Source organism: Daldinia loculata (assembly GCF_022478755.1).
Source record: "Daldinia loculata strain CBS 113971 unplaced genomic scaffold F4817scaffold_29, whole genome shotgun sequence".
NCBI lineage: Eukaryota > Fungi > Ascomycota > Sordariomycetes > Xylariales > Hypoxylaceae > Daldinia > Daldinia loculata.
This window is the reverse complement of record NW_026054883.1, coordinates 411,209-438,542: the sequence shown is the minus strand read 5'-3', so window position 1 is coordinate 438,542 and position 27,334 is coordinate 411,209. Positions and strand designations below refer to the sequence as shown.

The window sequence follows — 27,334 nt, the reverse complement described above, 5'->3', positions numbered from 1 at the left end:
AGCCGAAACGCGGAGACCGACCCGCTTACGTAGCAGGCAAAAGTGCGGCGCGAAGCGCCGCACTTTTGCCTGCGAAGTAATGCGTTAAAAAAGGGACAGGTGCGAGGTCCAGGAATTGAATCGTGGACCTGGCGATTGGTGTATGGTATGGCTATGTGGCTATGTGGCTATGTGGCTGTTAGTCACGGGGATGGTCACGGGATTGTTACGTGATAATACTGGCGCATTACGTAAACTCAGGGCTATTGTGCAATCCAGCGGGGTTGCCTCTTGTATCGGATTGTCACTTTTCTGTTTCGATCAAGGTTACACTCGGGTGTCTGACCGAGTTGTTATTGTTATTGTTGTTGTTGTTGTTCTATTTAACGTTTAAGCGAACAGAGCGTAAGCTTTGTTTTGCAACCTTTTTAGGGGTATAAGACGTGGCAAGCTTTAATCTATATAATATTGTTAATATTAATAATAGTATTAATGATATATGGTAATTATGATATTAAATTTTGTTTTTAAAGGCTTAATATTTTTTAATTAACGATTATTATTTGTTAATTAGTTTAATTTTAAATTTATTAATTTTATAAATTTTAATTAAAAAGTTGGTTTAATAATTAGTATTAAGGTTTTATTTTTTATGGTTTTTTTATATTAGTTTTTTATTTGATTTTTTGGGTTTAATTTTTATTTCTTTTTTAAAAGGTTAATATTTTAGGTTTTTAATATATTTTTATATTTTTTTTTTTTTTTATATATATATATATTTTTTTTTTAAACTTTTATATAAAGGAAATTTATTTAAATATATATTTTTTTTAAATTAACTTTTTAAAGGTTATAATCTTTAATTTTTTTTCGTTTTTTTTATTTTTTAAGGTTTTTTAAGTTTTTTATATTTTTGCATTTTTTTGTAAATAATATTATTTTTTTTTTCCGCAAACGGCAAATATATTTTATTAAAAAAGTTAATGGTTTTATAAAATTTTTAAAATTTTAATAAATATTATATCAATTATTATTAATAGCTTATTTTATTTATTATATATTTTAATTTTATTTTATAAAATTTTATAAATTAATTTTTTTTACTTTATTTTAATTTATTTAAACAGTTATCCGATTTTAATAATTTAAGCTATTTATTTAAAAAAGTTTTTATTTTTTTATATTATATTATATATTTTAAACTTTTTTTTTTTTTTTTTTTAAAAAGTAATATATAAATATAATATATTTTTATTTTTTTATAATTAAATTTATTATAATACTATTTATAATTTCCATATATTAAAATAATATTAAAATATTACTTTAACATTTTTTTTAATAATTATAATACTTACGGTTTTTTTTTAAACTTATAATTAACTTTTATTATTTTAAATTTATTAAATATATTAACTTTTTTTTATTATTTATTAATTATATTTTATATTTATTTCCTAATTTTTAATTTAATATTTATAGTTATAAATTTTAATATTAAATTTAAAAAACTTTTTTTTACTTTTTTTTTTATTAATTTATTTATTTTTTTATTATTTTTTATATTGTAATATTCGAAGTATTATTTTAATAATATATTTTGTTTATTTATTAATTAATATATTATTATAAATATTTTTTATAAAATTAATAAAGCATTTTTTTAAACATTTTAAATAACCGTTATATTATTTACGTATAAAGTTATTTTTAATTTAAAAAATAATTTTATTACTTTTTTTAATTTTTTAAAAACTTTTAACGTTTTAATATTAAATATTATTCCGTATAAATTTATACCTTTTTTTTCTTTAATAATTTTATTTAATCCCTTATATATTATAAAACCGTAACTAAAATCCTTTTTATTTTATAATTTATTTAAAAACACCGTAACATTTTATAAAACCTTTTTTTAAAATCATTTTTAAAACTTTTTTACTGTTGTTTTTTTATTTTTACCTTTAATGAACAAGGGCCGTGTATCAGATGACTTATCTGATCAAATGATCAGATGACCTTATCTAGTCATGTGACCTTATCTTATCAAGATCCTAGTATAAGTACCCCTTATGGTCGCACACACCCATTTTACATAGCTTTAACCACATCGAATACAAGTCATTCCTTTCATCTATAGCATCACCTAAGACCATGGTATTAGATTCAATATAAGGGTCTAATCCAGGTCCAAGGCTGATAGCCTTGTTCAATGGCGACCACCCAGCGACTCGAAACCACAACCTCAATCTTAGGATGGACCGTTATCATCGTCGAAAAATGCCTCATCGTGGCCTGATCAGGTAGCCACGTAGTCAGGTAGCCACCTAAACAGTCAACATCATAGCTCTTAATACCAGTCAATACGGTTTGATATAGCCTCATCGACAGCCTCATCGACAGCCTTGTCAGGCACGTTACTTATTGATCAGGAAGATCCCGTCATTCCTATCAGCCGAAGTCAAGATATACGAAGTACGATACGATTTAAGAAGCATCATTTTACAGTTTATCAGGACAGTTATAAGGACAGTTATTAGGACAATAGTACGTGAGGGCCATGGCGCATCTCAGCTAGTCAGATACTAGGAGATAAAAGGGACCTTATTAAATGCGTATAAAAGATTACGGGGATAAGGTCGGCGAGATACTGGCAGTTACCACATCAGGATTATCAGGACATTCAGGACAGTTTTTTATATGATGCTTTTTGGGTTATATTATATCCAGTATACGAGACGACGACGACGATCAGTTACAGGAAGTCAACTATAAGGGAGGCAATAGCCAGGTCAATAAGTCAGTCTATTACAAGGGAGGCAAAAGCATCAGCCAATACGGAGGCCTATTCAAGTCCAGATCAAGATACCAAGGGAGGCAAATAGCCCAGTTACGAAGGCTATTACGATACGAGAGAGAGAGGGAGGGAGAGAGAGAGAGAGATCGTGCCAGAGGCATCTCTTTCAGGTCAATTCAGGTCAATTCGAATCGAGTCAAGTCAAGTCAAGTCTATCGCTAGGGAGGCAAGGCCAGCCACATCACGATCTTTATAGCCTACGATCTTTATACCCTGCACGTTCATTACATATTCAATTCGTCAGCAAGCATCACGATCGGTCCCGTTACTATACGAGATTGTATGGCCAAAAGACGAGATTCAATGACCTAAGATACCCCAGGGATGACTGATCAGATCCTGGCAAGTCATTTGAATTACACGGCATACGATTCGAGGCTGAGGATTAAGATAGATTGCTACTGCGAAAGGCCTGATCTATTGCGAAAGACCTGATCTACTGCCTAGCAGTGCAATTTTTCTTTTTTCGAGGTCTAGGATTCGATCCCCAGTTGTGTTGTTTTTGTTGTTTTTTTTTTAGCCCTTGTTTTGTGGGTTGAATTTAATCTCGTGGCCTCAATTAAATTCAAAGGGAGGGTTGAACAAGGGCCGTGTATCAGATGACTTATCTGATCAAATGATCAGATGACCTTATCTAGTCATGTGACCTTATCTTATCAAGATCCTAGTATAAGTACCCCTTATGGTCGCACACACCCATTTTACATAGCTTTAACCACATCGAATACAAGTCATTCCTTTCATTTATAACATCACCTAAAACCATGGTATTAGATTTAATATAAGGGTTTAATCTAGGTTTAAAGTTAATAGCTTTGTTTATTAATAAAGTTTTTCCCTAACTTTATTTTAAAACATAATATATATAACATTTACTATTAAACTTTTAACAATATTTTAATTATTAATTAAAAATTTATACATATTATTTATATTTATTTTACCTTTTTTTTTTTAAAATTTTTTTTAAACATTATCTTTAATATTAAAAAATAATTTTCATATACTATCCGTAATTTATAAACATACCTTTATTTTATTATTTTTAATATTATTTTTATTATAACAATACTTATAATTACAAATAACGCATTTTTTAAAAAAAAATTTTATATTAACAAAACTTTTTTAATCGTTTTAAAAAATACTTTTTATATTAATATTAAATAACCCTTTAATTAAATATTTACAAGTTTTATATAAAAATTAATTATTTTTTTTAATAATTTTTTTTAACTTTTATATTATATTTTAATACCATATAATATTATTAAAAATAATATTATATAAATTATTTTATATAACCCGTTTATTAAAAATCTTTTAACAATTACCGTAAAATTTTTAATATAATTAATTATTTTTATAACTTTAATAACTTTAATTTTTACGTATTTTTTATATTTTAATTTTTTATTTAAATAAACCTTTAATTATTATATAATTAAAAAAACTTTTATTACTTTAAACTTTAACAATAAAATTAGTTTAACCTTTATCTTTCCTTTAAATTTAATCAAAAAATTACTTTTATTTTTTTTTTTTATAAAATATATTACCTTTATTTTTTCCGAAATAAATATTATTATTTTTTTTTTTTATATCGTAATATTTTATTTACTTTTTTTTTAACCACTTTAATATTTTTTTTTAACATTTTTCCAAAAATTAATATTATAATATTATTAATATATCTTTATTTACATTTATTACCTTTTAATAATTTATTAAAATATAATATATATAACATAAAAAATAATAGTAAATTTTATAAAATTTTGCATTTTACTTTTTTAACCTTTATAATAATTCCTTTTAAATAAATAATAATTTTTTTATTTATAAGAAAATTTTTTATAAAATATAAAATTTATTTTAATTAATTTTATATAATTATTTAAATTAATAATTTATTTTATAATATAGCATTAAATATTTTTTATACGTTTAAAATAATTAATATAACCTTTTTTTTATTTATTAAAATTAATTTAACATTATAAATAAAATTAATTATTAAATTTATAATAAATTTTTTAAATATTACCCCGGCATATTATAAATTAATTATTTTATATTTTAAAACTATTTAAATTATTTTTTTAATTATAATTTTTTTTAATCTTTTTTTTAAATATAATAATAATATTATAAACCTTTAAACTTTATAAGTAATAAAATCCATTTTTTTTATTTTTAATATTATTATTACTTTCGCTTTTTTTTAAACATTAAAATATACCTTTATTTTTAAACATTTTTTAAATAAACTTATATAATATTTTACAAATATTAACTACGTTATTTTTAAATATTTAACCGTTATAACGTTTATATTTAAAAAAGTTAAAAAAACTTTTATTACATATTTTTTAACCTTTTTTACTATAACTTTAATATTTTAAAACAAATAATTTTTTTAATTAATTAACTTTTTATTTTATAAATCATTTTTTAAATTAAATTTAAATAAAATAATATTTATTAAATATTTAACTTTTTTTTTAATATTTTTTATTACTTTATTTTTGGTTATAAAAGATAAAACTTTAACTTTTTAATTTAATTTATACTAATTTATAACTTTTATAAAATTTTTATCGTTTTTATATTTATTTTTTATTTTATTCCAAAAATCTTTTTAAGCCTTTTTACATATCGTTAAAAAATCTTTTTTAATAAAGTTAAATAATTTTATTTTTTTTATTTTTTCTTATTTTTTCTTTATTATATAACATTTTTTTAACCATTAAAACGTTAATTTCCTTTTAATATAATAAAACTTTTTTATAACTTTAATATAATTATTAATTAATTTTAATAAATATTTAACTATATTATTAACTTTATTTATAATATTTGTTATAAAAATATTTGGTAAAATATATAATTTAATTTTTATTAAATTAATTAAACGTATTAATTTATTTTTAAATATTTTTTAAATTTTAATTTTTTTTAAAAATAATTTTATTCCTTTATTTTATAATATTATTTTTAAAGGTAAATAGTTTAATTTATATTTTAATTTTTTTATTATTTAATTTTTAATAAAAAATATGTTAAAAAAAATAAGTTTAATACGTAATTATTTTTATAAATAATTATATTTAATTAATTTATAAAATATATACTTATCTTAATTAATTAATCTATTAATTTACGTTTTTCATTTTTTATATTTATATTTAATTCCTATTTTAAATAATATATATTAACGTTATTTATTATTAAATAATTTTTTAAAGGTTTAAATAATTTTTTAAAAGTTTAAAAACTATAAAATAATTTAATATTAATTCGGTTTTTAATTATTTATAATAATTTAAATATAAATATTTGTTAATATTTAACCATATAAAATCTTTATAATATATTTTTTAATAATATTTTATTAATAATCGTAAGTTTTTTTTAACATATATTATAATTTTAAACCTATTCTTTTTTTTTATATTTTAAAAATTTATAAAAAGATATTTATTATATTTTAAATGTTTTAATATAATATTATTTTAATATTTAAATATTTACGGTTTAATAATTATAATTATATTTATATTTTTATTTTAATATTATTATAAAAATATTTTATATATATATAAATTTTTATTAATATTATAAATTATTATATTAATTATTTTAAATTTTAAAGGTTTATAATAAATTTATTTTTTAATTAAAATTATATTACAGTTTTAAATAAACCTTGCGTTTTAAGTTTAAACGTTTTAAACGTTTTTTTATTAATTATTTTATTAAATAATTTTTTAACTTTTTAATTATTTTAATAAATTTTATTTTTATAATTTTAAATTAAGCTATTTTTATTAAAATATTTAAATTTAATATAAATACCAGTATATAAATTATTAATTTTTTAATAAATTTTATTATTTTAAGTTTTATTATTTTTTTATTTTTTATAATAATAGTTTTAAAATTAATTATATTAATTATTATTTTATTTAAAAGTTTTTTTACAAACGTTTAAAATACTTTTTTTTTATTAATAATACTTTATTATTTAATTTATTTTAAAAGATTTTTATTAAAAAATAATATTAATATTATAATTTTTATAAAGAAATTTTTTACTATATATTTTTAATTATTTATTTTTTTAATAGTTTTTAATTTAATTTAGTTTAAAAATATTATTTAACCATATATTTTTTAAAATTTATATAAATAATTTTTATAATTTATTAAATAAAACCTATAATAATTAATATATTTAACTAATTAATCATAAATACTTTATATTATAAATTTATATTTATTTAAACGTTTATTATAATTTTTATATAACGTTTTTTTATTATAATATTTAATAATATAATATTTTTAATATTTAAAATTGTATTATATAATATAAGTTTATTTTTCCATTTTTTTTAAAAAATTGCTAATAAAAAATAATTTAAAACATTTAACGTTTTTTTTAAAAATTATTATTTAAATAACCTTTTTAATTATTAAATTTATACCATTATATAAAATATATATATTTATAAAAATTAAATTAATTTATATTTTAACTTTTTTTATAACCATTTTTTTATTAATATTTATAAATATATTTATAATAAAATTTATTATATTAATTAATATTTTTAATATTATATATATTAACTATTTTTTTAATATTTTTACCGTTATTATATATAAAGTATTTATTATAATAATTTTTTATTTTTTTTTTAAAAAATAATTTTTAATATTTAAATTTATTATTTTAATTACTTACTTTATATTTATAAATTATATATTTTTAATAATTTTAACCGATAATATTAAAACTTTTATTAAAGCAATTTTAATAATATATAAAAAAAATTATTATTTTAATTAATTTTAAGAAAATTATATTAATATATAAATATTTAACTTTTATATATTCCGTTTATTAAATAAATTAGTTATTATTTTATTATATATTGTTAAAAATATTATTAATAATATTTTTATAATTAATTTAAATATTATTTTCGTTTTTTATTTAATTATTTTAATATAAAACATTATTTTTATTAAATAAAATTTTGGTTTTATAATAATTATTTAAATTTATATATTTATAAAATGTAATAACGTTATTAAATTATTATTTAATTATGTATATATTAATATGTTAAAATGTTAACTTAAAATTTTAACGTATTTTTAAATAATTTTGTAATATTTTATTTAATTATTTTTTTTAAAAAACTTTATAAAATCGTTTAAAATAATTGTTAATTTTATAATAATTTTTTTTTAAATTTTAACTTTTTGTTTAATTTTAATATATTATTTATTAATTAAGTTTTGTAATAAAAATTTTATATTTATTATAATAGGTTTTTTTTTAACTATTAAAATTATTTTTAAAAAAAGTATAACGTTTAAAAGTTTAACCTTTTTTTTTTATTATAAATTAATTATAGTAAATATATTAAAGGTTAATATTATTATATATTAAAAATTAATTATTATAATAAAACGTAACGGTGTAAAAAGTTTTAATATAAATAAAAAATAAAAAAATTTCTTACCTATTTTTTTAGTATTTTAATATTTTTATACTATTTTTAACGTGTATTAATGTTTTATGTGGTATATTTGCAATATTATTAACAATAATATACGCACGGATAATAAATATAAAAAAAGGTAATGTTTAACCGAGTACAAATGTGTAATTGCTGTATATGGAAATCGGACATATGTAGGCATACTAATTAGATTACATTCGCACAAGGCAGACTTTAAGGGATAGGTAAGGCTGATATGATCTTAGGTAATAGTAGGATCCCCCCTTATTATTTGGAATTATCAACGGTATGAGCCTCAAACTATCATGGGACAAGACATCTGATAAGATGGTACATAAAGCTAACCCGTCATTCTGAATCCCTGTTCACTTCTGGAACTATTCTGTGATCCCCTGTAGGAATATGGAGAGTTCGGGAGTAATCAGCGCAAATCGCACCTCAACAGAAAACAGCTGCTACTTAACTAAGCCACCATGAGCCCCACGATAAGTACGACCAAACGTCCCCAGGATCGGACTTCGTTCTATTCTGATATTCTCCGATCAGTCTAACGGATAGGTACGATTAATAATATTCATGGAATGCGCCTCACGGGAAGACTTTCTTATTAAATCAACCAGTTCCATTTCCGGCAATACCTCATAGGTGATGAAACGAGGGCTAAGGAGTAATTCATATTATATGGTGTTCTTAGAAATAAAGACGTATGAAAGATCAAACGCGATGCCATCTAACGAAGCGAGACAACAAATTCGCAGACCATACGACGATTTATATCCTTGATAGACCTACGCATGTATATCTTTGATGCAGTACTACTCATACATCGTAACGGTAAAAACAGTCACGTATCTTATTTTCTCTGGAAATAGCCCAAATCAAAACACCGTATCTAGATAGATATAAAATAGTATAACTAAGCGAAAAGGTAAGTTGAGGCTAAATGCCATCTACACAAATTCCACATAGAGTACCTATTCAATGTGCAAGCTCCGCATCAAACAATACATACAATGCATAAGATAGGATTGCAAGCCGCCTATGGTTTAGATTCGCAATAGACAATAATTTACACGTCTACAGAAAAGCTACATTGCCTACCCAAGAGAACAATGAATAGGGTACCAGGGCTCATCGCGTTGCTCTCCTGGCAGTGCGCCGCCGCCGCAGCCTCTTCCATCCAAACCAAAAGGCAGAATCCAAACACCGTCTATCTGCCCTGTACGCAAGACGGGTACAAGCACTTCTTGATCCGGAACTGGCACAGCACAACATACAACAACAGCACCGAAGTCTTCAGCTTCGAGCTTCAAGTTAATTTCAGCGGGTACGCAGCGCCGTGCCACGGGACGCGCAAGGGCGACGATAATAGCGGATGGACATTATGCGACGGCGATAAAGATAATACCGAAGACCCTCGGTTCGCCGTCTCCTTCGACTTCTCGTCTAACGACTACCTCGGCGTCAACCACACATATATATGCGACCGCGGCGACACCGAAACAGACCCGCACAACCGCCTCGCAAATGTGCTCGCGACAGGCGACGGCCGGCTGCAAATCGGGCTTGTCGACACGCCCGAGGGCCATTTCACAGGCACCGAGGGGGACAACATGACCATCGCAGCGTACCGCGAAGTTGCGCACCGCCTACCGAAAGCCGACTGCGCTGCAGCATACGATTTCAACGAGTGGGAGGTACGGGATTTCAAATTCGGTGCTCGGGTGCAAGCCGGCAACCCGTGGGTCATCGGGACGACGGTAGCGAGTATCGATTACGACTTATATAACGGAGCGATTCATTATCTGATCAATTGCCAAGGCGTCAACAACTCGATTGCCGTGTTTCCGTATTATAACCCGGATCTGATCAATCCGAAGACGCGGTTCCCGTGCCCGATTAACTACCGCGACGACTTGATTCCACCCGAGGCGTATCCGAAGACCGGGTTTAAGTTCGATAGGCGCTCAAATGAGGTATCTATCGAGCAGCAATGGGATTGCGAGGACGATGATGGAAATGAGTACCTAAAGTAACTGGATCAAGTTGATTTCAGGGGCTGATTTACTAACGGAGATTTAACCCTTTACAGGACTACACTTCTAGCAGTTGGCAGTGCGGTTCTACCGCTAGAATGCCATGAAACACCTACTTCGGATGATAACCCAATTCCCCAAGCGGTGGATTGTGATCCCGTAACTGTAAAAGTGATGGGTAAGTTGGTATCCCGAATCGGATTTGTGACGGGATATAATATCGAGGTGGCTACGGAGTTTTGTGATATTGAGAGTAATGTAGAATATCTAATGACAAATACTATTAAGCATAGCTACAACATCTTCAGCCGCTACCCTACCAATGTATTTCTGGCCGGCTATGAAGTATGATGTCGAGTAGAGCAAGTTCAATCTAGATCTGTAGCCAGTGTCACACATCATCGTCTCACCGCATTGAGCTCATAAGGACTTGTGGCTCGTGGCTAACGTTAACATAAAATAATCAAGCAGGACTCCCCCTGTGCTTTTCTACAAATCTGAATATCCAGAACGCCACCCTCGAATGCTTTTGAATGCTTTAGAGTGCTATGCAATATTTATCGTCAACTGGCTATTTCCGAATCCAGGGCTGGCCTGCAACTAGGCGGGGATGATTGGCCATCTTCCACTATTTAGTAGAGGTATATGCTGAAAGAGTGAATTGTCATATATCGCCGATCGGGAACGGTATCGGGGATATTCTCAAAGGTTCATAGATGGTACGCTAGTAACCGACAATCCGTATCGAGGCACTGGTTTTGGCTTCATCTCTCAAGTGTGCCCCCCTCTTCGTCTAAGAGAGATTGTCGCTCGCAGTCGCGCAAGCGCCTGTTTCTTCAAAATCCTCTACCTCGGTCATCCGTATGGCTTCCCCTACGTCGTCAACGAAGCGGTGTCTACCACCAACAAGTTCGACAATGCCACTTCGTTCCATCAATTGCCACACTTCGTTCTGTCGGCTGACGGGTCGGCTGAAGAACACCCTAACGCCCCGGTCTCGATAATTGCGTACTATCTCCTCCAGTACCTGAGTACCAGAACCATCCATTGAAGTGACCCCGTGGATATCAAAGATGATATTTTTGTTACTGGCTTGTGGACGAAGACGCGGCAGCGCTGGATGTGCATTTCCCGTGCCGTACAACTCGAGCCGTCGTAGTCTATTCTTCAACTCGCCTGTATTTGCAAATGTCAAGGGCTCGGGAATCTTCACAATCAGACATCCCTCTACAAACTCGAGATCCTGGGGGTGCTCTTCGGCATTAGCGAAGCGATCACTGTTAGGGATCCTACCCAGAATTTGTATACGAGGGCGTGTTGCATGACGAATGACTTGCAAGAGCGATAGGCCAATGCCAATCGCGATGCCTAGATTGAGAGAAAAGAAGACTGTGACGGCTAGGATGACAGCCATGAGGGTAAGCTCGGTCCAGCCCTTGATTCGTAGGAAAAACGATATGTCATGCGGCGCTTCTTCGATTAAAGACCAGGCAACTGCCATGATCAGAGCAGATAGGACGGGTTTCTGCTCCGTAGTTAGTTTGGTATTTAACATGGTGAGCACTTGTAGCAGAAGCTCAAGGGAGGCCAGCGAATAGAGTATGAAGGTAGGTTACTCACAGGAAGGTAATAGAACCACGGTAAGAGGAATAGGATACATATAACAGTAAGAACGCTGAGTATAATGGAGCTCATGGGACTCTTCCCGCCTGTACTCTTATTGACTTTGCTTCGACCGTAACCTCCAAATGCCGGGATGGCCATAAAGAACGAACCGACGAGGTTGGCTGCTCCGAGAGCCACGAGTTCTCGATTAGGACTCAACTGCATCCCTTCGATGATTTCTTCGCCCCCCAGACTCTTGGCTGCAACCGAAGACTCAAAGAAACCAAGCATGCCAATCAAGAAGGACGTGCCCATAGCCTCTCGGATGTGGGACATGTGCGATAATTGGAAAGGGTTATGAAAAGTGAAGACGTGACCGGACGCTGCTTCGACATTGCCCAACACTGGAACACCACTCTGTTCCCAGCCCAGGTGCCAAGCCATGAGTGCAGAGAATACAACTACAATAAGTCTATCGGGGAAATATGCTACTCCTGGGTATCGTGGTTGCAAGCGTCTCTTGGCCTCCCTACGCACATGATCAGCCAAATTAAATTCCAAAGACAGCAGAGTAATCCTGAACTTACCGCAATACCATAATGACAACAAACCCCACAATACCGACAATAGCAGTAAGGTTGTGTCTGTCGCCAAGGTGTGTGAGTACGAACTCGAGCTTCTGCACAGTGCTTCCGTGCGTAATTCCCGGTGCTGCTTTAGCTGCATGATTAAGTCCCAAGACGGGAATCAATTGGTCAATAAAGATAACCACGCCAATGGCAGAAATGAAGCCTCGTAGGAATGGTCGGCTCAAGACGCTATCAAGAAATCCTAGACGAAATACGCCCATAAAGAAGACGGTTGCACCAGCTATGCCGACGGCCACGCCGGCCACCTTCGCTTCTAGAATGGCATTGTCTTCGTCGCCCCCTCCAAGATCGATACTATTCTTAACAATAGATCCGACAAGTAGGGAACCAGCTGCCTCTGGCCCGACCACCATCAGCGGGCAACTTCCTAAAAGCGCGTATATGAAGGGATTGATGGCGAAAGCATATAAGCCATTGATCGGAGGAACATGTGCTAGGTTATCGGCGTACGAAAGAGCCATTGGGAGGTACATAGACGCAATGGTGATAGCGGCCGTAAAATCGCCTTTCAACCACGACCACTTATACTGCTTAATCCATATGAGGAAGGGCACATAGTATGACAAGTACATCACCCACGAGTCCTTAACGCCATGCTGTTGTGCCAGTGTACTGGAATCCGTCATCTTTTTGCTCTTTACCCTATTCGAAAATGTCTTTCTCCAGTTCTTAAGCTGCGTCTCGCTAGACGGCACAGAGCCGTCCGAATCCGCCATAGACCTTATCTCGCCATCAAGATTACCGGCTCTTGGTGGCGGGCTGGATACGCGAGGAGAGAATGTGCCGTGGTCGCAAGGGCCATCATGTGCGCGTTCGTGGTGGAGGAGAGAAGTAGTCTCGTTAGTGTCGTCATGAGAGTGATCGCCGCGCGTGCTAGGACCTGCAGGATTTATCCCTTCTAAATCGTCACTCATTGAAGAAGATGAGACGGTGCGACTATGGCGAAGGCCACTCGGAGTCGGTGGAGCATGATCGTGAGGATAGGGTCGACCAGTCGTAATAGAAGGAGGTCGTGATGACGACGACATACTCTCGACTTCGACTATTAGATACTAACTAACCTAGGGACGTCAAATGAGGTGAGTGCCTATTACTTTCGACTTTGGCAGCCTAGAATTATGAGGTTGTTAAGAGAAACTGAGCTTCCGTTTACGATCCAGCCGTGGTGTGTTTGCGACGTAACAGGCAGTAAGAGATTATCACAAGAACAATCTAATTGGCTTTAGAGACCAACAGGTCAACGAGAAAACCGGGAGAATGCAGATTAGAAGAAGGCTAGACGATCTACATTATGCATAGAGCTGGAGCTGCTAAAGGTAGAAATGATATGGGGGACATTGGAGACATGATGGACGATATGCAAGACGAAGTATGTAGGAAGAGAAAAATGGCATTTATTTAATTGGTTGATTGACAAAAAGGATGATACCAAAGTACTTTTGTACTGTTCCAAGGGTTCCGTAGGACAAGAAGTGGATAACAGCGGGGGGAGCATTGAGTAGCTCCTTCGTACCATTTCATCTCAAAAGGTAGCAACTTCTTCTTGATCGATATATATTGTTGTGCTTACCATTTTATAAATTTAAAGAAGAAGAAAGGAAAGAGAAACTTAAGAATAGGAAAGAACCTTTCTGCTTAAATAACCTGGCGCAATGATATATAAAACAAGGTTCAATGGTTACATATTTCCTAGGTACCTGGATAGATAAACCCTAAATCAGCCATTCGTCTGCAGCCCACCGAAACGCAAGATCTAGACCCCGAAACGCAGTCACGCAGTCACGCAGTGGAGATTTAATGTACCACGCGAGCCGCAGCGGGGAGAACGGCTGCATATGTAGAATTGGGGTTACCTAATAAAAACCTTGGTACCCAGACAACATTTCAACGTTTCAACAATATGGGCTTCGCCTAAGAAATATTAAGAAATATTTAGGTAAGTTCAAAGGTTAGCCGCTTCAAATTTACTTGGTATTTCCTTGGTATTCACTTGGTATAGTCATTACTTGGTACGGTTATAAATCAAACGTTGAAATTTGCTTGCCTATGGATCAGCTACCTATTTAACCTCGTGCAATTCGAACGAAATAATTCATCGCGCATTTGTATCATGATAACCCAGCGAAAATCCTCCACGATGTCGCCCATCCACATATCGGACAACGAGAGAGGGTGCTATATCGCGTCAAGCGAGTTATCGGAAAATGGAAACGGAATATCAACGACGATGTGTGCAAGCAATAGTCAACGATGGTTGAAATGAGTGTACTATCCGAAGATGAAGAAGGAGGGCGGACCTTCATTGTCGAGTCATCGTGATAGCATATGAGATCTGGCTGATAAACGCGTTGTTGCCTGCGATGATGCGATTACACCAAAGAATTAGCATCAGCATCATCCTCCTCTTCTTGAGCCTTGATATCGGCTTTGATCTTGGCATTGGTCTCGTCTTCATCTTCACCATCGTCGTCCTTGAACTTAGAAAGAGCCTTTCTGGACGTCTTAGTCTTCTTGCCGGAACCGGGGGTCTTCTCGCTGCCGGCCTTGCGCTTCTTGCCGCCTTTAGTGGGCGTGCTAGGCTCGCTGGTGTTGGCTGTGGTCGATTCTCCTGAGGCCAAGGCGAGCTTTTTCTTGATAGGTCCGAAACAAGCGCGGGCAGTTGAGGCGTTCTTGAAAGGCGCAAGCTGGGCAAGCTTGTTCCAGTTGATCTAGAAATACAGAAACACGGTTAGTAAATGCCAAGAATTTGGTCATGTAGTTTTATACAGGAAATAACGAGGTATGAGCTAAAAGTCCCAAGATGAAGGTTTCAATATAGTAGGTATATGATTGGTAATTTAGAATATTCGAGGGGTTTTTGATGGGTGAAGGTGGAAAGGTTGTTTCGGTCTTACCTTGGGAGCTACCTCAAAGCACTGCCAAGCTATTCCTAGAATCTCCATATCTCTAGCGGTGAATTGGGTATCCTTGATGGATGTTGCCTTTGATGCCATGGTGATGGATACCTAGCAGTAGGTACTGATTGTAGGTTGCGTTGACGAGAGATGCTTTAAGCCTCCAGAAGTGTGGGGAAAGAAAGAAGGAAGTGTATACCTAATGTGTAGGTGTTATCACGGTAGCGAAGGGGAGTTGGGAGCTTTGGCGATGTTTCTTCTGATTGTGGGCAATCTGGATTAGAATCGCTGTGCTAACGTGACTGTAAGTTAGCCGCGGTCCTAGATGATATATTTGGATGGATATTGATAGATGTGAAAGTCAAGATGAATGGATAAAACAAGTTTGATTTGAAGTTGTAAGATACGATGGTAGAAAGGAGTAAAATGAGATCTAGGTTGTTGTCTGATAATATCGTGTTTGAGAAGGCAACGAGAACTGTTGAAGTAGGAAAGAACTGAATACCTTGAGGCAGTTTGTGCACTTGTTTTCACGAAATCGCACGGCATCTACTTTCACGTTCACGTTCACAGAATACAACTTGGACTAATATTTCCAACCGCTACATTTCCTTGTCATGATATTATCCAAATAACTCTTAGTTTTTTTATATTATATCCTGGCAGCTCTTAATGAGCAACTCCCAGACCTTAGGTAGTTATTGTAATTTAATGGTAAGTCTTTGCCCGTGGGCATATCCTACTTGGCTTTCATGGCATAACACTTAGGTTGCACAAGAAAAGAGATGTTAGTTGAAATTTAGGGTATTCCAAACGGCGATCTTAAACCATTTGCTTACATTATCAAACATAAAGGTCCAAGCGTATTTGACAGCATATCACATCTACTATTGCGATCGATGAATGTCGACCGATAAAGCATCATGATGGCGAACTTCGAGCTCGTTACGTAAAACTATATGACAGATATTTAAGTAGATGGCTCTGGTAAAACTTTGCTTTTATACAACTGTCCATGGTAGCCACCTAGATTAAGTATCTTAAGAGCTTGGGGCTTATTTAGGAGAGTGTTACATACCTTGATATCAACTCCCCAGGCTTTTAAAGAGGCGTTCCGATCCGAAAGCAAATACCTGGCACTAACGTATACTGCACCCGAACACCCTGCCAGGCATCTGTAATTCGTGCGTTTGATAGGAGGTTTGCCAGGTAACTTTAAACATAGTAGCATTTTTGTATGGGGAGAAAGTTATCTAACTAGGAACTGTAATTAAATCTCAGGAGCCAAGGGACATAGCCTTCATACTGCCCAAGTCACGCTCAATAACAGAAGTACGGAGGAACTAATCTAAACTCATAAGACGATGCTTCTCGGTCTGTATTAACTACTTTTATTCAATCCATAAGGACTTCATGCTTAACATTTGTCGTTTTAGAAATATAGTAGATACCAAGCCCCCCAGATATTAACTACCAGACACTCTTAGATGGATATAGGAACATGGAAAGGAAAGGAAGAGAAAGGAGTAGAAGAAAGTGTTCCAGGTGCCTAACTACAGCAATTAAGGAACGCCAAGACTCGCCTAACTATTGAAAGATGTCGAGGCTCCAAGTCAGAGGATTCCGGTAATTGTCCGCTCGGCTCTAATAGCTGTCGTTCAGACGTCGGAATTGAACTCGTGGAGGAAACAGAATCGTGGCGGTTCTGTGAACCGTTTTGATATAGATCAGCCGTGTTGGTGCTCGGTGGTCTCGATATGATAACTGTTAGTGTTGGATTCCCGCCCTCTCGCGCGAATTCTCCTATTTCGCCCTCGCGTACGAAGTAAATTCTGACCGACCCTGGTCCTAATCGGAGAGCTGAAATACTTCCTGCCTGCGTATTTGTCGGAAGAGTGGATGACCAGTCTACCCAGCCGTCGGTATATTTTCTTTCAAGAATACATTCTGCTTCAGTACACCAAACGTACATTTCTAGATCGACCTGTTTAGATGCAATCGCGCATATCGAGGCTCCTGGCGATGCTGGTATCATATAACCACCAAAATAATCGGCGGAGTCAACTCTGTTGTTGTCATCGACTGTGTCCCAACAAAACTCTCTGAAACCTAAGTTTGCTAACTTGCAGTAAAGCCTCAGGCCACGATTCCCGAGATGTTCAAAGTTGGTTGCCGCTAGTGGCGAACCAATTGCTACATCTTTAAGTATCTGGCCGTGACGCCATTGGGATCTGCGTGCCCATCCATGAAGAATGCGAATTGTACTATCTGCAGCTTGGTAAAAGAGAACGATGTTTCCATCGCCCCAGGATGTTACTGCGAGCTCGCTGAACGAGGCGGCTTTGATGCGATATGAGTTTAGAGCTCCTTCGCACCATGCTGACTCTGGATTCCAGGCCAACTCTTGAATATAATTGTCTTCATTAAGACTGTAAACTCGTACCTAAGTGGAGGGATCTTGTAAGTCCACAGAGAGATTAACTAAAATCCACATAATTAAGACGTACCATTGGTTGTTTATGTCCGCTTGTCTGCCTCCACGCTGTCGCTGCGATAGGACTTCGATGCTTTGCTATACCAACCTTATCCTGGGGTCTCCCCCCTTGCCAAAATGATTCGTGCTGTTTTTGAGTAGCTTGACGAATGTCCCCGTCAACCCCTAGAGATATATACTGTTTAGCAACGACTAGTTCGTCATCTGACAACATCAACAAAAAGAATTCACTTTTCTCACCTTGGAAATAAAGTCGCTAGTATTTACAAAATACAAAATTAGAAGGGGGCAGTATACTGGAAGGGGTATTCTCACCTGTTCACCGGGCCAACCGATGGCTGCAATATGGGATTTCTCTTCGATTCGGAAATCTTCGGCAGTCTCTTCAGATAGGCGAGGACCATTGTCCTCCTTTGATGGAGGAACATTTATCCTACAGCAATCTCCAAAGTATGGTACTTTCGAAGACACATCATACTTAGAATCTAGTAATCGTTGTCGCAAGTGTGCTGCACTCGGTCTGGCATTTGGATCTTGTTGAAGCATATCCTCGATCCACCCAAGAGGCTCGTTCCCAATCCCATTTTCTGTCCTTTTGAGAATCTCGATCCACCGGTAGACAATATGTAAGCCGTTATTATATGAGGTGCTTTGTGGAAGGTATTCGCCGAAAAACTTCCTGATTTCGTTTACTTGTCGTCCCTTGAGAATGGTCATCATCTCAAGAAAGACACATCCAAGAGACCAGATATCTGCCTTCGAATTTCGAGATTTTCCTGCCCGAGTGACTTCCGGAGCGCAGTAGAGAGGGGTGTGAGAAACAACAGGCTCCATTGTCGTAGTTTGAAAGGTTTCACTCCAGTCAAGAGAAATGCCAAAGTCAGTCAAGAAGACACGTCCGCCATGAACAAGAATGTTATGGGGCTTGATGTCATTATGGCGCACATATGCTTCGTTGTGGAGGTAATGCAATGCATCCAACAAGCATCCAAAGTAACCGAGCAGTAACAGTCTTTTGCTATCATCACTCTCTGCTTCAGAGAGGTATTTTGATAGGTTGTAATCCGCAGCCGGTTCCATCAGGAGACCAAGGTAGTTAGGCGATGTAAAACTTCCGACAAAAGAAACAATGTTTTGGTGCCTGACTCTCTTAAGCATGTTGAGCTCTTCCGCAGCTTTACGTTTGCTTCGGTCGATTTGTTTGAGAGCATATATTTGGCCGTTGTATCCATTTTGGACTTTGTAAACTACACCAGATCCTCCACTCCCCAGTTCTTCTATCTTCTTAAGGTTTCCCCACGGGTCATTGCTACGGAGATTGTGGTGCTCGTCTGGATTTTTGAAGTAGAGTGTCTCTGACAATACTCTTCGCTGCTCCTGCCCGAACCTGACAAGGTCTCCAGGGTTTTCGAAGAAGTCGGAAAGGTCGTCATTATTGATAGGAAGCTTATAGTCTGTGACATTTCTGCTGATTAGTTTGTCAATTAGTTCCAGGACATTACCGGTCGGTCGCACAATGCTCAATATGACATATAATTTTGCCATTTGACCCCAGCCCTTGTGGCACGTTTCGAGCAAGCCCGATACTTGTTGGATATCTGCTTCATCGTAGAAATCGCGCAGTGGGCGGATTTTTTGGTTTAGGTCCTGTATCATCTTGTTGGTTGACATTGATTCACGTCGTAATATTGCACCGGGGGCATCATTACTTAATAGCATTTCCCTGTCTCTATGACCCTTTTCTTTTGCATACTCACGTGGTGTTTTGCCATTATTGTCCTTTGCGTTGACATCGGCACCGTTCCGGAGTAAAATGCGAATAATTTCCTTGTAACTGCTATCGGTTTTCCTTCTCCCCTTTGCTGCGAAATGAAGTGGTGTCTGTTCCTTAATGTCCTTTATTGAGACATCTGCCTGGTTTTCAATGAGAACTTCAACTACTTTGGAATGCCCGTGGATGGATGCCAAATGGAGAGGCGTTCGGTTTTCATCGTCCCCTAGGTTTATGCTTGCTTTACTTTTGAGCAAAATCCTCACGACATCTTCATGACCATTTCCGGCTGCACAGTGGAGTGCTGTTTTCTGGCTAAAGTCGCGCAGGTTCACTACCTCTTTGGGGTTATGATCGAGGAAAGCTTGGACAACACTGCCAAATCCACCTGCCGATGCTTGTTGTATTGCCCCGATGGTGGTCGGTTTTACATGGAGAAGAAGCTTCCTCACTTCAGATTCATCTCCGGCCTTACACTTATCAAGTAGTTTAACCCTGTCTGGTAAATTCTTGCGATCCTTCAAACTTTCGCAGCAAATATTGGCAGCTCCATTTTCTGGCGACAAGGACGACATTTTGTTATGTATCTTTTTGATGCTGGGGCGTTCGTCCCGATCTTCGCTCATCATGGCCCGACAAAGACTGAGGATCTTACATCCCCATTCATCTTTTAGCTTTATTTTGCCATCCAATTCTTTCATGAACTTGTATATTTCACCTAAATGTTCCGCATATGACGAAGCCCCGACAACTTTGGAAAGCTTTATACGGCCTACTCCTGGCCAATAATATGCAACTAACATTTCGAGGAATACAGCGCCCAAGGAGAATATATCAGCAGATCGTCCTCGTGTGCTTCCAGCCTCTACTTCAGGTGCAGCATATTTACGTGTGCGCCCGCGTGGTTCATTAGGTACTGTTGTTGGAACCGTATCAATAAGGCCCATTTTCGATATCCCGAAGTCTGCGAGTAGGACCTTCGTATCTTTTATCAATATGTTGGGTGGTTTGATATCGCGATGCGTGATACCAAGTCCGTGAATGTAACCCACGACATTTACCAAGCATCTAAGCCAGCCACGAATAGCCATGCGATCTGCCTTACCCTCGAGATAAGGCACAATGTCGCTATTCGCACGATGCATGACAATACCCATAAAAGGATCTTTGTGGATATCATTCTTGTTAGGCTGGAAGTAGAATGCTTCGATGAATTTGACAACATGCGGATGGTCAGCATACTGAAGGCATCGCGCTTCTTTAAGTATCCCGCGCTTTTCATTGTCATCCATGTCTTGCTTGTTGATTTTCTGAACTTTCTTCACAATAAGCATATTCTCGCCATTACGTGGTCTGACCCGCATGATATTTGAGTTCTGAGGCTGAGCAATGCTATGTACCTCTGGTACGAATGGGATATCCTCTTCATCATGATATTCCTGGTACCTAAGGTCTTTAAATTCTTTCAGTAGACTGGTAGTCATGTTGAGATCGGCTTGAAGTTTTTGAAGGGGGGAGGTTATAAGGGAAGTACAGAAGTACAATATGTTTAGGTATGTCTGACTTTTGGAGTGAAACTTTGACAAGGTAGTGATCGAAGTTATCCAGAAAATAAAAGGAGAAAATGTTGCTTCCCCAGTGAAATAGACTACAGCCCTTTATAAGTTCATACAAAGTCCAACTCATAAGCTACAATAGTATTATTGTTTCTCTACCGGTCCCGATGCTAATCATACCATTTTTAGCCTCTTCATTATCAGGAAATGCAAGACGCTTGCACGGATACCTAGCTGATAGGACCTGCAAGGTAACTGTGGCATGGCAGTAAGGGCTGCTGCGGTCATATTCACAGTTGCCCGATTATGCAACGTGCTAAATAAATACCATAACCCGTCTGCCATAAATTAGCAGCTCAAAATTTCTTGCACTTTTATAATCATTACTAACGCAAATGTAATAAGTACTCCATGGATCCATCGAGAGGGCCTTAGAACATGACAGACATAACAAGGCTAGTAACAAGTATAAGCATACCAAATCCATTTTTTTTCCCGACAGTTTCATCCAATATTAAGACAACTCAGGACTATATCCCAGTTAACATGAACAACTCGACACGCTCGTATGGCTGAATAAAATACTAATATTTATTTAAAATTTAAGAAATAAATTACCTACCTTTTTCTCTTAAACGGTTAGAGCAACTTCGACACGAATCATTGATTGTGCAATTTCACTATACTACGCTGACTTTTAGTTTAAATCATGGGGTAACGATGGCAAATTTGCTCACCGAGATACCTATGCATCAAGTGGCTAGTCTTACGAAATACTACATGGTTAAGAGGCAACGAATAGGTATTATTGTTCATTTTACCTAGTTAGGTACCTAGGTAGCTACTGGATTGTAAGGTATCTCACAGAATGCTTTATTAGGTACACCTTAAAATTTGGCAGAAGGCTTTCAGGTATGACGAATTATGTAGGTGATCTATCATTTCGGAGCAATAGTTGAGGTATTTTCTAAACCGGCTCATTTATATTACATACTGCATGCGAGTCAGATATACATTTGCTTTTCGATACTACGGCAGCTGAGGAGGTCCCGAACAACCATTAAGGTCGCCGACAAATGCACATAATCCCGATCGAGATACTTATGTCGTAACCACCAGGGAAACGAATAATAGATAAGCTACTATGCTGTGACACCTAGGTATGCAACGTGACTACATAATGGGCGTGCGATATTGCCGGGCATTTTTTCGGTATGTCTTCGATTCAATTAGCTGCTGTAAGAGGATTAAGTTGCCGGGTCACAATTTTATATGACCCCTTCCTCGTAAAAGAAAATAAAAAAATAGGATGACTCAAGCACATTAGAAATTCTCTTTCTGCTATGGATATTTTCCAAACCACTGTCACCGCCAGCACATTGCTAATCCAGTTTCTGGGGGCTTGCAGCGAATTCTCATCCGAAGCGGAATCTCTAAAAACACAATTGGAGTGGGACCTGCGAGCATTGAGGGTAGCTCAAGACGTCTTAATGAAAATTAAAGATGGAGGCCAGCAGCTGTCAGCTGACGACGCTGATCTAGTGAAACGGACATCAGAATATCTCCATAACCTCACAAACAAAGTTAATAGAAGTCTCAAGAGGACTGGACGCAGAGGCTGGCTATATAGTACTATTAATAAGGGCACATGGATAGCGAGGCGACCTCAATTGCAGGACATGCAAAAAGAAATCCACGAGTGGACAGTAAGATTAGATGTACGGCTCTTGGCACTCATAGGGGAATTTGGAATTAGTATCCCTACCATCTATGATAAAACCAATTCCCAATCATCAGCGGTATTCGGGAGCAACAATAAACTCCAGGAATTTCTCACTCTTTCGTCAATTGCGAAGTCATCACGAACCAACGCTACACTGCTAGATGATCCGGATGGGCTCATATCCAGGATCGAGTCAACTAGGGATATTTCCTCACTTCCATTCCATGATGGCACCCAGCAAATGCTTTTTTCCTGTCGAGGGGTTTCAGCAAGCATTTCACAAGGAACATCAGCTTTCGAAAAGCTCGTATCTGAGATGGGCGAACTTGCCGCAGCACTGCACTGCCTGGATCCTTCTACGGACGTTCGACTTCTCAAAGTGAAGTACTACTTTTATCATCCGGATATGAGGCAATTCCTCTTCGCCCAGATTCCGCCATACTCTTTTCATTGTATGATGACCCTGGAAGAGCTTATCATGTACAATGCATTTCCCAGAACCGAAACGACCCTCGACGAGTGTTTCAAGATTGCATACAAGCTAGCTGAGGCTGTCTTCTTCCTCCACACTGCAGGGTTCTGCCATAAGAATATCACATCTCGGAGCATCGTTATTCTTCGACGGTTCGATATGAAGCATGGAGAAACGACCATCCCTATAACCGACGAAGCATACCTGATGGGACTTGATCTGATTCGCGGAACAGATGCGCTAACTTATGGGGAAGGCGTAGTTGGTGAACGGGATAGTGACCCATCAAGAAGCATCTGGGATTTTGATATTTTTCAACACCCGGATCGGCTTAAGGGGAGCAACAGCGCGAGATACAACAAAACATACGATATATATAGCTTGGGTGTTGTGCTTCTTGCCATAGGATTCTGGGAACCACTTTCGAAAATATTAGAACCACATGCAATTGACAAAAGCAACCCAGCCAGTTGGGCCCAACAGTTATCCCAGGTTGCGCCAAACCTGCGGTTTAGGGTAGGACAGAAGTACCGACGCGTCGTACAGTGGTGTATCGAGTTATCAGGAGAGCGAATAATTAAAAATGCCGAATTCATCCAGGAGGTATTGGATCCACTCGAGGAGATGATGAACGCTCTGGGCTAGTGATGTAAAACATTACTGCATACGTTTTTGTCGAATATTAGGAGGTAGTAGTAGGTAGATATAATGGGTTAGGTTACATAGGTAGGTTAGGAGGTAGTTATGGTAAACTCAACTCATCATTTACAGCGGAAATTCTGAAATTAGGGTTTTGCATCGGTGAATTCAAGCCAAGACTCGGTGTAAGCTCTATCGGATAATCCAATATGACACAGCAGCAGCATTTTTATATGTACTAATTGGGTATATATCCGCTTTCATGCAATTAAAGGATGGTACTAATACGGATAAATCGTTTCGGAGATTATGTTTTACTTCGGCCGATTATCAACAGTCGGACTTGTCCCTAATTCAACTCACCACTGATCACTGATTGATTAGATTAGATCAAGAGACTAAACCACATCACTCATGCTTTTTCTCAATTTCTACTTAGACATTGTACTACCATAGGCTCGTCATGGACGAGGCACAGAGCCTCAAGGTTGACCGTCGCCGCCGCCGCCCGGCTCTTTCATGCGTTAGCTGCCGGAGGTCCAAGATCCGCTGTGACCGTAATTTACCTTGCAGTACTTGCGTTCGCTCCAAACATAAGACCTGTGTCTATGAGCCTCAAGGCCGGCATTCGGAGTTATCTTCTTCTACAATCGGCCCAAATCACCCAGCCGATCCCTTGTCTGCCGTTGACTCCGATACGGCCGTCTCTCCCGTGACCAGTGGATCAAACCACGCACGTCACGGCGAAGCTTCACACGAGGATCACTCGACTCTTTCCTTGAATGGCTCTACAACCGTCGACTCAGCTTCTTCTAAAAGCCATGAACCATCTTTCGATATTAGGTCACTACTAGACCGAATCAAAGAGCTTGAACGCCGCTTAGAGGATTCTACGGGGAATCACTCACGCCAGAAGAACGCCACACAACCCTCCACCATACAACCTTCCACCGCCGACCCGGACCTTGTGGCTACCTATCCTAGTTATCTAGCAGGAGAATTACACACCATGAGTAGAAGTGTCATGACCAAAACCCGGTATCTAGGCCAAAGCCACTGGATGAATCAAATAGGAAGCGTACGTTACTCTCATATCCTTTTCTTCTCATTCTTATCAAGTCCCGCCGTAGGTATAAATATATATATATTGACAGGTCACTTAACCATCATTAGTTCAAGTATATATTAGAAATATTCGACCAGCAGTGTCGAGAAAAGATATCAGAGCCGATAGCGACGGTAAACCGATGCAAGTCGCTGGCTCGGACCGTCAAGGCGCAAAGGGCACCTGTACAAGTTATTAAATATGGTACTAATATACCGCCACGAGAAGTCGCGGATAAGCTCGTAGATGGATACCTTCGAACGTCAGAAACCGTCTTCCGAATATTACATGTCCCGTCGTTTCGAAAAGACTATGAAAATTTCTGGTTGTCGCCCGACTCGGTTGACCTCCCCTTCACGATTCAACTTCAGCTCGTTATGGCGATTGGTGGCGCGGTTTATGATGACCACTATACCATGCGCAAGTCGGCTATGCAGTGGGTATGCGAGGCACAATCCTGGCTCATCTCTCCAGCCCCTAAGACAAGGCTGACCCTCACTGGCCTACGGGTCATGCTGCTCCTCTGCCTCGCGCAAGGGACTGCGTCCGTGGGTCAGGATCTGGTCTGGATCCAGGTGGGACAATTAATGCGCACAGCTGTCTATATGGGCCTTCACAAGGACCCGAAGAAACTCCCCAAGATGAGCCGGTTCCTCTCCGAGGTTCGCCGCCGGTTGTGGAATACTATCCTCGAAATCGCGCTACAGGCCAGCGTTGACTCTGGAGGACCGCCCCTAATCTATCTTGAGCAGTACGATACTTGCGCGCCGGGCAATTACGACGATGATCAACTAACGGACGACGACACGCCTCTCGCGGTTAATCCCCCAAATAAGTTCACAGACATGTCTGTGGCTATAGCACTTCGTGCTAGTTTTTCGGCGCGTCTAGCGATTGCCCGGCTCCTTAACGAAATCGGTACACAAAACACATTCGATGATACCATTCAACTTCATAATCAACTCAGTACCGCATACAAATCCCTCTCACAGCAGCTCCAACGATTTACACTTGGCGACCGACAACCGACAGGGTTTCAACGACGCCTTGTAGATCTTCTTGTGCGTCGATACTTCATGGCACTCCATCTTCCTTACTTTGGCCCAGCTATGAGTGAGCCGGCTTACGCCTTCTCGAGGAAAACTGTAGTGGAGATAAGTGCGAAACTGTATTCTACTGTTTTCCCTTCAGCCGCTTTCAGTCCTCGGCCACTGCGACCTCAAATAAATGACTTGGGACAAATATCCATTGTACCAGATGGGGATGACTTGGCTCGATTTACTACTTGTGCAGCAGGCTTTGCTCGCAGTATCCTCTCACAAGCATCGATGGCCATCGGTCTCGATCTGCAAAACCAATTGCAAGAGGATGATAGCTTAGGGCCGCCTACCCCCCGAGCGGACCTACTTAATATTTTCAAAGATGCCACCGCGTGGATATATTATCGCATCTATGTTGGGGAGACGAATGTAAAAGGCTATTTATTTTCATTGGCACTATTAACGCATATTGAAGGATTAATGAAGGGCCTAAAACGAGCAGACCTCGTAGATTCGGTTATTACAGCTGGCACTGAATCAATGCAAGACTGCTTTGAATTGCTCAAGCAACAGATCGCCTCACAGCCCGATGAAGCTACCAGTACGAATAATGCACAGCCTGATTTCGACAGTATGATGGCGATGAACCAAGACTGGGAATACAATAGCCCAGTAAGCTACTCATGTCCTGGCTAGTAGTAATAATAGACTAACATAACGACCAGATGCAGAATGTCCTCTTCAATTTTACCAACATCGAAGCTGTGTTAGGCGTGCCTACAGGTTCTGATATGATGACAACCGATTTCTCACAATGGTAGCAGTAGTCGAGAATACAGCGAAGGTATATATAATCAACTGCGTATATATATTGGGTACCTCCGACACGACGAATACTGGAACTAGCTGAAGAGGTAGGTCTACTACAGGCAAAATTCAAGAGGCCGATGCTGCTACTGTAGTGTATGGTATTTTA

At 36.6% G+C, this 27,334-nt stretch overlaps 7 protein-coding genes across 7 annotated transcripts; 4 read left to right on the top strand and 3 right to left on the bottom strand.

Annotated features, from left to right (window-relative positions):
* The first annotated feature begins 2 nt into the window (after positions 1-2).
* F4817DRAFT_128540 (uncharacterized protein) lies at positions 3-498 on the top strand. The gene is made up of 2 exons (XM_049297718.1): positions 3-42; positions 94-498. The coding sequence occupies exon 2, from the start codon at positions 143-145 to the stop codon at positions 371-373; it is 231 nt and encodes a 76-aa protein (XP_049158410.1). The 5' UTR covers positions 3-42; positions 94-142; the 3' UTR covers positions 374-498.
* Positions 499-9,343: 8,845 nt separating this feature from the next.
* On the top strand, positions 9,344-10,496 carry F4817DRAFT_128450 (uncharacterized protein). The gene has a single exon (XM_049297715.1). It carries the CDS (start codon positions 9,486-9,488, stop codon positions 10,407-10,409), a length of 924 nt encoding a protein of 307 aa, XP_049158409.1. The 5' UTR covers positions 9,344-9,485; the 3' UTR covers positions 10,410-10,496.
* Positions 10,497-10,981: 485 nt separating this feature from the next.
* F4817DRAFT_128453 (sulfate transporter family-domain-containing protein) lies at positions 10,982-13,810 on the bottom strand. Its single transcript, XM_049297716.1, has 3 exons — positions 12,602-13,810; positions 12,030-12,543; positions 10,982-11,934 (listed from the first exon to the last, which is right to left on the bottom strand). Exons 1-3 carry the CDS (start codon positions 13,690-13,692, stop codon positions 11,203-11,205), a joined length of 2,337 nt encoding a protein of 778 aa, XP_049158408.1. The 5' UTR covers positions 13,693-13,810; the 3' UTR covers positions 10,982-11,202.
* A 1,223-nt stretch (positions 13,811-15,033) lies between these two features.
* On the bottom strand, positions 15,034-15,657 carry F4817DRAFT_316675 (uncharacterized protein; the record flags this gene model as incomplete). Its single annotated transcript, XM_049300708.1, has 2 exons — positions 15,034-15,372; positions 15,559-15,657. 2 exons carry the CDS (start codon positions 15,655-15,657, stop codon positions 15,034-15,036), a joined length of 438 nt encoding a protein of 145 aa, XP_049158407.1.
* Positions 15,658-16,895: 1,238 nt separating this feature from the next.
* Positions 16,896-21,456, bottom strand: F4817DRAFT_128426 (kinase-like domain-containing protein). The gene is made up of 4 exons (XM_049297714.1): positions 18,368-21,456; positions 18,293-18,308; positions 18,066-18,217; positions 16,896-18,001 (listed from the first exon to the last, which is right to left on the bottom strand). Exons 1-4 carry the CDS (start codon positions 21,305-21,307, stop codon positions 17,108-17,110), a joined length of 4,002 nt encoding a protein of 1,333 aa, XP_049158406.1. The 5' UTR covers positions 21,308-21,456; the 3' UTR covers positions 16,896-17,107.
* A 1,150-nt stretch (positions 21,457-22,606) lies between these two features.
* F4817DRAFT_339929 (uncharacterized protein) lies at positions 22,607-24,515 on the top strand. Its single transcript, XM_049303601.1, has one exon. The coding sequence runs from the start codon at positions 22,723-22,725 to the stop codon at positions 24,217-24,219; it is 1,497 nt and encodes a 498-aa protein (XP_049158405.1). The 5' UTR covers positions 22,607-22,722; the 3' UTR covers positions 24,220-24,515.
* A 161-nt stretch (positions 24,516-24,676) lies between these two features.
* On the top strand, positions 24,677-27,179 carry F4817DRAFT_316672 (uncharacterized protein; the record flags this gene model as incomplete). Its single annotated transcript, XM_049300707.1, has 3 exons — positions 24,677-25,291; positions 25,387-27,030; positions 27,084-27,179. The coding sequence occupies 3 exons, from the start codon at positions 24,677-24,679 to the stop codon at positions 27,177-27,179; spliced, it is 2,355 nt and encodes a 784-aa protein (XP_049158404.1).
* Positions 27,180-27,334: the final 155 nt, after the last annotated feature.

Excerpts from the sequence above, each read along its gene's own strand:
- F4817DRAFT_128540 (XM_049297718.1), top strand. The coding sequence starts at position 143 with ATGGTATGGCTATGTGGCTATGTGGCTATGTGGCTGTTAGTCACGGGG.
- F4817DRAFT_128453 (XM_049297716.1), bottom strand. The coding sequence starts at position 13,692 with ATGTCGTCGTCATCACGACCTCCTTCTATTACGACTGGTCGACCCTAT. Across the intron at positions 12,544-12,601 it reads GTTGTCATTATGGTATTGCG|GGAGGCCAAGAGACGCTTGC; the intron begins GTAAGTTCAGGA and ends TCATGTGCGTAG. Across the intron at positions 11,935-12,029 it reads CGTGGTTCTATTACCTTCCT|AAACCCGTCCTATCTGCTCT; the intron begins GTGAGTAACCTA and ends ACTACGGAGCAG.
- F4817DRAFT_128426 (XM_049297714.1), bottom strand. The coding sequence starts at position 21,307 with ATGACTACCAGTCTACTGAAAGAATTTAAAGACCTTAGGTACCAGGAA. Across the intron at positions 18,002-18,065 it reads GCGGACATAAACAACCAATG|GTACGAGTTTACAGTCTTAA; the intron begins GTACGTCTTAAT and ends CCCTCCACTTAG.
- F4817DRAFT_339929 (XM_049303601.1), top strand. The coding sequence starts at position 22,723 with ATGGATATTTTCCAAACCACTGTCACCGCCAGCACATTGCTAATCCAG.
- F4817DRAFT_128450 (XM_049297715.1), top strand. The coding sequence starts at position 9,486 with ATGAATAGGGTACCAGGGCTCATCGCGTTGCTCTCCTGGCAGTGCGCC.